Raw genomic sequence first — 12,317 nt, forward strand, 5'->3', positions numbered from 1 at the left:
AAAAACCTATAGGGGCGATGAGGAAGAGGATTGTGAGGTTATTTGAACATATTCCTCCTCCGACTGTAGGGGAGGATCCTGGCGTCTCCCTACCCACTGGTGAAGTTGAATGACCCGACAGATATGGGCTAGATACAGGCATGATTAGCCAGTCTCGAGAGCCCTGTAAATTCCTGGCTGGTAGCCATCGTCGAGTGTCGAATTACCTGGTTTGTCTTTCCTTTGGTAGTAGACGAGTGCTTGTGCCTCGGGTGCTTTGACTTGCTTGACGTCTGCGTCAACTGGAACAAATCCTGTGGGGATGCGCCAGTAGGTCCCTAGTCTGTTTCGTTCGTGCGTGGATGCATGCAATGTCAGCGCTGCATGCATCGGCTTCGCCTTAGTCCTCTGCGCATCTTGTGTCGCTTTTTGGTGCTTCGGTTTCGATTATTGGTGTGTCGATCTTGGTTTTGCTTGCGTTGACATCAGTGCTGGTGATGGAAGTGGTCGATGCTTCGACGCAGTCGCAGGTTGATGCCAATAGATGTGAATCGAGGAGCCTGGGGGCGATCAATGCACGGATTCTAAGTCATCCAGTCAAGCCTTAGGCCCTGGGGCTGTCGCAGACTCTGGGCCGCCTTGAGCCTCTTTTGTCCTCCAGTCCTGTGGCTCGACTGACGCAGCTCTCTTTACCTTTGGGGCATGCTCCTTAGACGGCCCTGGAGATGAATGGGCCTCTGACAGTGGGGCATAAGAGCCTCCGGAGGCTATTTTAAGATTGTGGATCTTCTGAGCCCGCTGCCGCTGGGCTCCAGGAGACATGCGGCCACAGTGCTCTGGTCATGGTCCGGCCCCAAGATTTGGTAACAACGATGGACATGATCTTCCCATACTTGCAGGGTTTGAATCCAGACTGTCTCGGGTCTGATCTTCTGGACATTTTCTCGACAAAATACTGAGGAGAAGAAGCTCCATGTATGGAAAAAACAGACTGAGGAGATTCTGTTTTTCTGTGCTGGAAGGCACGTGCAGCCACACAGAGCAAAGCTCTGAACTCTACTTTGGAAGCTCCGCCTCCCGGGCCCTGATGGACAGTTCCCATGACAGCATGACTAATTCAGCCCTGCTATCAACGGGAAAAAACCTTTTTGGTCAGTAACACACCTGCGGTGGATTAATCAAATGTGCCTAACCATGGCACCCCCCCCTCTTTTTTTTTTTTTTTTTTTTGCGGACGCTATTTCTGCTATATTTATTTATTTAAATTATTTTACTATACTGATACTCAAGACGAAGGTCTTATCGTACCGGTTTACAATGGTAGCATTTTGATAAATCTAGGCCTTAGATAGCCAGCTATATTCAATAGTGTGACTGCACCATGGAATATAATCCAAAGATAGCTAGATAAGTTTATCTGGCTAGGTTTGCTATACAGACTGTCTGAGTACAGACCTCTATTTTCAAAACAATACTTGCATGGCTTACTGATGATTATACCTCATATTTGCCACATAGTACACTGTAAATTTCACTTTGCAGTTTTAGGAATTATATGGTGGTCACTAAGGAAAATAAATCTGTTCTCCGCAATCTACACTGTCTGATTTCTCTAGTACAGTGGTTCTCAACCTTTTTTCGGCCGGGACACACCTGACAGATGGTTCTCACATGCGTGACACACTGAACATGTGACCATCACAGGGCTAAACGTAAATATACACTCTGCATCCTAAGTAACCCCCTTGACTCCCAACAGTGGGTGCAGAGCAGAACTAGGGCATTACCCATACAACTCACCATACAAAAAAAAAAAAAAAAAAAATGATATTCTGTTGCTGATGACATCTCAGTAAAAACAAAACAAACTCCATTTACTGGCAGGCACAATACCCCTCCTTATTAAAAGACAGTAATTTACCACTAATGCATGTCCTATTGAGAAAACACAACAAATAAGATTGATACAAATGCCTACATGCTAGTGAAATACCTCACCTCGGTCACACACCCAGAACTGACCTTCACCAAGTACAAAAAGACCATAAATTATAAATATGGAGACAGAAACTGGGATGGAAAACCAAAAAAGCCACTCTGCATGCAGTGCAAACCTAGAGAAATGGAAAGAGAAATATAGCACCTAACATAATAATGCACACAAACTAACCCGCACAAAGTTACACCTGTATAATGGAACACACTCAAACAGTAACAATCCTGTCTAAGAAATACAACTATTAAACCAGGCCCTAAACACTAATACACCTCCTATTAGGAAAACAGAACAAGCCAAGCTGCTATAAATCCCCACACAAATAACTAAAGCTATACTAATAAATGTTACAAAACAGCTGATGAACAGAACATCCAACAATTAAAAACTCATAAAAAGTATTTAAAATTGTCCAAATATCAATAAAATATTTCAAAACAGCAGACACATCACATAATACCCAGTAATTAAAATGGCAATCAAGAAAAATAAACTTAAAAAGCCACTTTTACTTATCCTCTCCAGCAACTCTCCTACTCCTTTCCCTTGCAGATCAATAGCACTCACCAGAAGCAGCAAGTGGCTGCTGAAGCTATGTCCTCACAGTCCTCTTCCTCAAACACACACAAGTCACCTCCCTGACCAGTCTGTCTCTCGCTCACAGAAACACATCACCTCTGACCAGTCTCTCTCTCAATCACACACTGAATCACACACTCAGTCTGCTCTTCAGCCCCAATGCTCTTGCTCCCATTCTAACACAACCCACAAAGCTGCCACTCACGCACCCAAGGCACCCATTCTACTACACACACACAAAGCTGCCACTCCCGCACCTACGCACCCATTCTACCACACACACACAAAGCTGCCAATCATGCACCAAGGCACCCATTCTACTACACACACACAAAGCTGCCACTCCCGCACCTACGCACCCATTCTACCACACACACACAAAGCTGCCAATCATGCACCAAGGCACCCATTCTACCACAGGCACACAAAGCTGTCACTCCCGCACCTATTCTACCACAGGCACACACAAAGCTGCCACTCCCGCATCTATGCACCCATTCTACCACAGGCACACACAAAGCTGCCACTCCCGCATCTATGCACCCATTCTACCACAGGCACACACAAAGCTGCCACTCCCGCATCTATGCACCCATTCTACCACAGACACACAAAGCTGCCACTCCCGCATCTATGCACCCATTCTACCACAGACACACAAAGCTGCCACTCCCGCATCTATGCACCCATTCTACCACAGACACACAAAGCTGCCACTCCCGCATTTATGCACCCATTCTACCACAGACACACAAAGCTGCCACTCCCGCATTTATGCACCCATTCTACCAGACACACAAAGCTGCCACTCCCGCATTTATGCACCCATTCTACCACAGACACACAAAGCTGCCACTCCCGCATTTATGCACCCATTCTACCACAGACACACAAAGCTGCCACTCCCGCATTTATGCACCCATTCTACCACAGACACACAAAGCTGCCACTCCCGCATTTATGCACCCATTCTACCACAGACACACAAAGCTGCCACTCCCGCATTTATGCACCCATTCTACCACAGACACACAAAGCTGCCACTCCCGCATTTATGCACCCATTCTACCACAGACACACAAAGCTGCCACTCCCGCATTTATGCACCCATTCTACCACAGACACACAAAGCTGCCACTCCCGCATTTATGCACCCATTCTACCACAGACACACAAAGCTGCCACTCCCGCATTTATGCACCCATTCTACCACAGACACACAAAGCTGCCACTCCCGCATTTATGCACCCATTCTACCACAGACACACAAAGCTGCCACTCCCGCATTTATGCACCCATTCTACCACAGACACACAAAGCTGCCACTCATACACACACAAGCTCACATGCAGCCTCTTCTCATTGTTTGGCCCAATAAGCCTGGCCTCCAGCAGTGCGCAACGTCTCTCCAGCCACCTCCGGAGTGACCTCCGGTGGCGGCGCACAGGGTCTCTCCGCTCTTTGGCCCCGCCCCTGGGGAGAAGAGGAGCACAAGTGGGGCAGTGGGACACCGGGAGCCGCGACACACTTGCCGGTGCTTGGCGACACACTGGTTGAGAATCGCTGTTCTAGTATATATATCATCTGACATGGAGCATTTCTTGACAATACAAAATACAAAAATTGAAGAATTGTATGGTAAATTTGATGAATCAATTAATGAAAAAAAAAAACCCACACAAATTCGGAAACTACATAAACTAGTGTGTGGAACACACACACACACACACACATATATATATATATATATATATATATATATATATATATATATATATAAACCAAACTGCATTCACTTATTTAAGATGACTACACACATGCGTCACTGAAGTGATTCTGCAACCTCTGAATTCAATCATTGGGCTCCACTTTTTCTTAAAAAATTCAATGACATTAATCTTTAACATATCACAATGCCACAGCTTAATGCCGTGTGCTATGAAACCAACTAAACGAGAGTCCGTTGTTTTCATCTTGAGTGGATAAAGTACCACAGCTTTTCAAGACAAGAGCGCATTAAGTTGTGGCATTGTGACATGTTAAAGATTAATGTCATTGAATTTTTTTTAAGAAAAAGTGGAGCCCAATGATTTAATTCAAAGGTTGCAGAATTACTTTGGTGACGCATGTGTGTAGTCGCCTGTTTGGTTTATCAAATGGCATAAAAATAGCACCTATATGAGGGATTTCCACTTTTCACACACTAGTTTATTAAGTTTCCGAATTTGTGTGGGTTTTGTTTTTTTTGTTTTTTTTTAAATTAATGGAGCATTTCTTAGCAATCTATAGAAAACCCAGGAAAGCTTTACTTGACATACAAGGGAGTTCCTGCCCTGCTGTTATCATGTAGGATGTCCTCTGTGCTTTACAAAGAAACCAACACCAATAGAAAATCTGTGGCAGAGTATCCTATTCTCTTAATTATGGATAAGAAATGTAGTTTAACATAGACAAGCAGGATGAATCAGCCACATAAGTGGGAATCCAACCTCTAGCTGTTTTCTAACAAAACAAAACGGAGGGAAAAAAAGAAGGGGGAAGGGATGGAGATTACAGACTACCAACAGCTGAGGCAACTATTTTTTCAGGGTAAGTCCTCAGGTTTTTTGTTTTAAGCACAAGGTAACTCAAAATAATAAAAAATGGGCCCTGGGGGAAGGAGTTAGATTCTACCCCTCAAAGAGACCCTGGAAGACCGACTGACCAAAGCTTGTTGCATTGAGAATCAATGTCCAAACAATAATGAGAAGTAAATAAGTGGGCAAAAAAGTCTATGTTGCAATCTTTCATATCTCCAATTTCAGATGGCAAATGACAGTCGTGACTGAGAATTACGAGCCTTTATAAGCCTCTCTAGTCTCAGACCTCCTTGGGCATAACAAAAGGAGATGCAATAAATATGCTGGTTTACAGCAAATCCAGGCCTGTTTGAATCAAATGAAACAAAACGTAGAGTGGATCTGCTAAGGTCTTTGGCCTGCTCCAGGCAAAAGGCATCAGCTTATTTCAAATTCAAACTGTGCAAGACCTGTTCACCTTTGTGTGCATAGGACCTAGAAAAAAAAAAAAAAGTTTGAAGGATGATTGACCGGTTAAGGTGGAAATCTGACACTTCCTTAGGCAGGAACTTAGGGAGGTGCTGCTCATTCATCCCATTATGGTGAATCTTAATATAAATTAGATAAGTCACAAGGACCTCGATTTTACAGACTCTGCAAGCGGAAGTGACCGCCACCATAAATATCAGCTTCCAGCTCAGGTATCTGAGGTCATAAGAATCTAGAGGCTCAAACAGGCTTTCATCAATTGGGTAAGCACCACACTGAGTGCCCATGTCAGTTCAGGTGGCTTCATAGGAGGCTTCAATAGTAACAAGCATCACATAAATTAAAAAATTAATAAGGCTGTACAGAGCTGAAGTTCCTCTCAGCACGGTGGTGATAAACATCAGTTGCACTCAGGTGCAACGGTTTTGAGAAATTAATACAGCAATTCTTATATGGAGGGACCTTAGGCCTTGCCTTCACACCAGATGGTGAATCTCTTCCATTTAGACCACACATTCATCTTGTGGATTCCTTCTTAGAAGCCACAAGGAGATGAGACCTCAGAGAAACCAATATAACAAACCATTTTGCACTCAACATCCAGGCGGAAAGAATCTGGATGAAACAGCATTCCACCGATTCTGTGTGATCAGAGTTGGAGAATACCCTAACTGGATTAGCTTTCTGATAGAAAATCCCAAAAGTGCAGAAACCGAAACTGTCTTGGCTACAAAGAAACCATGAAGATCATAAGTTCTTGGTCTCTCCAGATTTTTAAGCAGCTCGCATATCATAGGATATGCATATGGAAGATGTCTCTTCCGATAAAGAGTGAAAGTGTCAGACACTAGTCTGCCCTTTGATCCTTTCCTGGAATAGAAACTTTAAAACTTCCTGTTCAGAGAAGTTGTGAAGAAATCTATCACAGATGCTGCCCAATCAAGCTATGTTGTTCAATACTGATTCAGAGACCACTCATTGCTATCTATGATTCAACCAAACGTGTTTGCTAGGATGTTCTCTTGCCCTGTCAGATATGCTGTTGTTAGACTTGCCCCATGAGACAGATGGCCCAGTTCCATAACTGGACAATTTTCCAACACAGGAGTGATCCTGCTCTTCTCTGCTTGTTCAGACAAAAAAATGAATTACCTGATTGTTCATATCAGGATAATGTTGTTGGCCATCCGATCTCTGATAGCCCTTATAGCAGTCATCATCGACCTTAATTCTAGGAAGCTGATGTGGTTATCTTTGTTTTTGGGGTTCAACTGAACATGTCACATAATATTAATCTTTGGAGCTCAACGGCCCTAAGAAAAATCTTTCAGCAGATATCACGGTTAGGGACATCAGGCTCGAGGTTCAGGCATCTTATGCAATGTGATTGTCAGTGATACACATCTTCTGAGTGAATGTCAGGTACCACTAGAAGTCAATGCCTTTGTTTTGTGCCACAGAGAAAAAAAAAACCACCTGAAACAATATAAAATGACAATTGTCATGAAAAGGGAGGGCCTTTCATGGTTGCTCAAGAAGTCGCATCACATTAATTGAAAATTTCCAAGACTTAGGACCTGTCAATGAAAAAAGAACTATTCTTGAGGAAAAAGGTGGAAGGAAGCTGACAGAGAGACAAAAATCCAATAGAAAGATTCCCTCAGAAAGAAACAGATGAAACACATCCAACTAGATCTGCAACGTAACAAGGATTGACAGAGACCCTCGCAGAAGCAAGACAGAGTCCTATGCATGTCAAGTAAAGCTTTAGAGACTTTTCTACAGCTTGCTAAGAAACAATCCATATTAGCATTGGCAGAAGATGTCACCTACTTGTGTGGCCGATTCATCCTGCTTGTATAGATAAAAGGGATTCTTTGCATAACGAATGGAGATATTATGGAGTGTTTTACCAAGGGGACCTATTATGGATGCAATATTAAATAATGTCAAAAGAGTTTCTGAAATGCTTCTGGATGAAAAGCAGATTAACGGACCTTGTGATGTCACTAAGGCAATGAAAAAGTGCTGATTAAGGGATTTCATATCTAGGGTCAGAAATCTTTTCTTGTGTACTACAGAACTGGTTAGAGATTATTTTTAATGCTCCACCTACATTACCACCTACAGACAGACTCAGTTCATCTCTATTCTTTTAGGTGCTGATTCACTAATCTTTTTTTTTCCTCCCAACAGAATAAAGAACGGAAGAGGAAGAAAGGAGTTAATAAATCAGGCCCTTAAAAAATAAAAAAAAAATTTAACTTAACCAACATTCTTGGTATGGATCATTTCAAAATCTATCTTGCACTGCCACTTAAACACACTAAAGACTTACCAGCATTTAAAATAAATATTGAAGAACAGATGAAAGATGCCAGATAAAAACCACCCTCTAATTCTGTAAGGTAGCCACCAACCATAGGGCCCAGAATAAAACCCATATTGGCAGCTGCATTAAACTTCCCCATTATAAGAGGGCGATCCTTCTCGGACACCAGGTCTGAGAGAAGGGCTTTCGAGATGGACAGGGTATGTTTGAAGATACCTGCAATAAAAGAACAGAAGATTTTGCTATCTTACTAAAGGTATTAAAAAAGTCATTCATGTTAAGTTACAATTATAACTGAATAAAACTTCAAAGTTATCAAAATTGCAGAACTCTTTTTATAATGAATTTTAGTCATCAAAATATTCACATATCAAAAATGGCAAAATGTTTTAACACACCATGTTTTTGAATATAAGCAAAACATTTATTTCTGAAAACTGAACACTCAAAGCTCAATTCTTCACATATACATTCATAATTTTCTCTGAGACTGAACACCACTCAAAGTTCTACATATCAAAAAATGCCTTATTAGAGAAAGAAGTAGACATTATGCCCCTGTGAAGAATAATGGCTAAAGGAAGCAGGTCTGTCAGAGATAGCGATTATGAATCGGGTGTAATGAGATTATTTTGATTGCATATGTACACATCCTTCATGTAAGGGTTGAGGTCCTGAGGTGTTGTTTATAAAATTAAGGGGTCAGATTTTGTGAAGTCCTTTGTCAGGCTGATGAAGCCATACAGAGGGTGAATCGCCAACATAGGGATCTTCAACAGGGACCATAATAAGAATGCTATCCTTCTAAATACCCATAAACAACAACTAAGGATACAAGAATAGATTTTTATCATTATGGTAAGTGTAATATGTACGTAATTATAACATCTAAGGAATGTATGTGAAGGATTTATGTAAACAGATATATAGAGGTCTATATTCAGACACAGTCCGGATAGCAAAGGTAGCCGGCTAAACTTAGCCGGCTAACTTTGGAGGCATATTCAACAGTGCAGCCACACTACAGAACACAGGAAGCTATCTTACCGGATCATTCATCAAGCTGTAATGTGGTCTTTTCGCGTGCGATAGCGCCGTACCGCACGCGATACCGCCCGCACTGTGGCAATACTATTCAAATTAAGGGAAGGGGAGAGAGTGTTGGCGGGAGTGTGGGCGTAATTATGTCCTGGCAGCACCGCAGGAAATAACTATACTTTTTCCTGTGGCGCTATGGGGGCAGCCAGCAAAAACCGCACCGCCGCGATGTGCCAGCTGCATACTATCGCCTCCCACCCCCCCATTTCCCTTTTTGTTCCCGGGCCATCATTCTGCTATAAATATTGCAGAATGATGAATCTAGGCCTTAGTTAGTTAGCTGGCTAACTTTAGGACAGCTCTTGGATGACCAAATTTAGCCGGCTAACTCAACTCCTCCCAGTTACGTCTTTGGACCACTCCTAACTTATCCGGCTAAATTCTAGCTACCTAACTTATTAGCAAGCTAGACTTCAGCCAGATAAAGGCTGAATATAGTGGGGGTAAGCCATTTAAATCAGTAACTATTACGTTATCTGTCTAAATGGCTGTGGAATATGGACCTCATAGCGTTTTTTTTGTAAGATCTTCTTAAGTAAAATATGTGAAGGCTTGCATTTTATGAGTGTATATGTAAAGAACTGTACCTTGAGTGTTGTTTAGTCTCAAAGAAAAAATTATGAACGTATATGTTAAGAATGTAGTTTTGTGTGTTTTTCAGTAAAAAAAAATGTATGCTTACATTCAAAAGAACATGGTATTTTAAACATGTTGCCATTTTTTATACATATTTTTATAATAAAAAATTACACATAAGAAGAGGGCTGAAATGTCGATAATTTTGAAGTTTCATTCAATTGGATTAATTTTGCAATAACATTGTATAGACTTCATTTTCGCATGTCACATTTATACTCCATCTTAGCAAACGAAGGACTGCCCAAAGCAGGGTGTAAATGTAACATATACTTCAGGTCTACGTACTAAATTGTGTTGGCATTAATGGCCATGTTTAATGCATATTAAAAGCAGGTGCTAGCTAAAGCCCATGTACCTAATAAAAATACAAAAATGACCACATTATGTGTGTTTTGTTAATCTAGGGACAGTCCACTATGTGTCTCTGTACAACACTATGTACATCTGGTATGTGCTATACAAATTCTGATAATACAATACATAAGTACTATACTCTGGATATACTATCTAGCATCAAAGTCTATAAGCCATAAAACAGTCCTAATGGTGCTGAGCAGGGTGAATTTTCATTTAGGCAGATCTAGGCACCTAACTGATCTTTTGAATATTGGCCCAATAGAACCTTATTCACTCAAATTCAGGATGTAAAAAAACATTCCTGGCAGAAAGTAATTTATATCATTTAGCAAATAAAAATCATTGCATCCTGTTAAAAAAAGGTCTTCGAAGTCCTACATATCTCAGGAAAAAATGAATAACCCCCTCTATGCACTTTTTTTTAGACCAGCTCAGCTTTGACTCACATACAGGTCCCTTACTCTTGAGGGAATTCTGTGCCACTGTGCGGTGCAAAGTTTGCGCAGAATTAGAAAAGGCTTGGTAGCTGTGAGCAGAGCCCAACCAGTTTGCGGCTGTAGACAATGGAAGCCCATTCCACTTGTGACCAAGAAGCAGTGAATATGAGAGAGGTCTGGGAGACCAGCCTGCAGTTGACGACATCAACACTGAGTGTATGTGGGTGAGATTTGGAGCCTGTGCGACGGTGTGTGTGAAATAGCGAGCCTGTTTAAAAGGCTGTATGAGAAAAGAATCAAACTCTGGGAATGGAGGGCTGGTGTGAGATGAACAGATTGAGCCTGGAGAGGGGGGGGGGGGGGGGGAGAGAGAGTGGAAGAGCAGAATGAAAGGAGTCTGGCGAGGAGAGAGAGAGAGAGAGAGAGAGAGAGAGAGAGAGAATATGGAAGGGATACTTTTACAACTGCAAAATAAGGGAATTCTGCTCAGCAAGATGAACCTATACTAGTTTTGAAAGTTGTCTCTTCCCCAATTCCTGGTCTGAGGACACAGAGCCCATAGACCAGGTAACGAAATGGTGAACACTTATTCTGCCTCGCAGGCAGATAGGGACAAGAAATTTTGTCTTTCAGTCTTTCCTGTCCAGAATGCCAGATTTGTTATCTCAAGAGGGAGTCCCTCTTGCTTCCTCACCACCGGAGCTCCTATGAGAGTCCCCAATCATCCCTTGCTGCAAAGTCTAGCCAGCCTGAAGAGGGAGTCTGAGACCCCACAGTTTGCAGCTCGCCCCAGGAATATTCCCTTCTAAGAAGACTAAGGACCCAGCCTCAATCACCATCATCTCTAGGGTCCTGGGCTAGTGTTCCCTCCCCTCTCCAGTCTGAAGGGTCTATGGGGATTTCCTCCAACCCACCAGAGCATTCTTCTTCACTAGAAGACTTCTATTCCAAGTTCATGGATAAGCTGGGTAAGGCATTGGCATCAGCATCTGCAAACACAAAGACCCATGCGCTGAAGTCCGTGGAATCTGCGCTGAAACGGGAAGACTAGGATTTTCCCCAACGTACAAGCCTTTGAGCAAGGACTCTATACTGTTGTTTCAGGACACAGCAGAATGTGAGGTTTATCTACTCCACTCTGTATGTGAACTATTTGATACTGCTGTTATATTTTTGTCAACTGCTATTGGAGCATGCCAAATGACTTGTTTGAGAATAAACAGTTTGCATGAGATCATGCATGAGAAACGGACTGATGTGTCGGAGACAAACTCATAAAAACAGTCATCCAAATTAAGGAGCAGACTGTTGGCTGGCCAGATCATTTTGAGAGGGACTGGACAGCATTTTCTTCTAGGCATCCTTTCTTTGCTTTTAAGCACTCCTATTTCCAGAGATGCCCCTTCCACCAATTTCAGCAGAATTGTCACCATCCGCTCTTCTCTCTCCTGGAAGTCAGCCGACGATGCCTCAATAAGCCTGGGCCTAGTTTTTGACTGGGCCCGATCCTCAAGCCCTCAACATTTTGATGAGATTCACCTGATTTGTAACTGAAACCTATTTTTAGGATGCCTTCCTGTATGCTGTATACTTAGCTTCTCTTTGTAGTGCGGTGCTTGATCATTATTTTTTTTTTTAAGAAATACTTGAGCACGTTCCATGTGTGGGACATCCCATTTCAAATAAGTAAAATGTTCCCTTTCTCAGTTGCTTTGCTTTCTACGACTTATGTTTATATTTCGCTTAGTCTTTAGATATAATGCATGTCGCTGTGGTCCTTACAGATGTTTGTAGAGTCTTACAGTCGCTGCATGAGAGTGCTATTTTCCCCCATTGCTTGCTATGTAATCAGC

General features: G+C 42.3%; 1 protein-coding gene across 3 annotated transcripts in view; it reads right to left on the reverse strand.

Moving 5' to 3' along the window:
* The window catches only part of MFSD9 (major facilitator superfamily domain containing 9), a 65,598-nt gene that overhangs the window by 18,677 nt on the left and 34,604 nt on the right, over positions 1-12,317 (reverse strand). For all 3 annotated transcript variants that reach the window (XM_029604836.1, XM_029604837.1, XM_029604835.1), the window contains one exon: positions 7,940-8,149. In XM_029604836.1, coding sequence (XP_029460696.1) covers positions 7,940-8,149 — 210 coding nt within the window. The remainder of the gene's footprint in view (positions 1-7,939; positions 8,150-12,317) is intronic.

This window comes from Rhinatrema bivittatum, chromosome 5 (assembly GCF_901001135.1).
Source record: "Rhinatrema bivittatum chromosome 5, aRhiBiv1.1, whole genome shotgun sequence".
Classification (NCBI taxonomy): Eukaryota; Metazoa; Chordata; class Amphibia; order Gymnophiona; family Rhinatrematidae; genus Rhinatrema; species Rhinatrema bivittatum.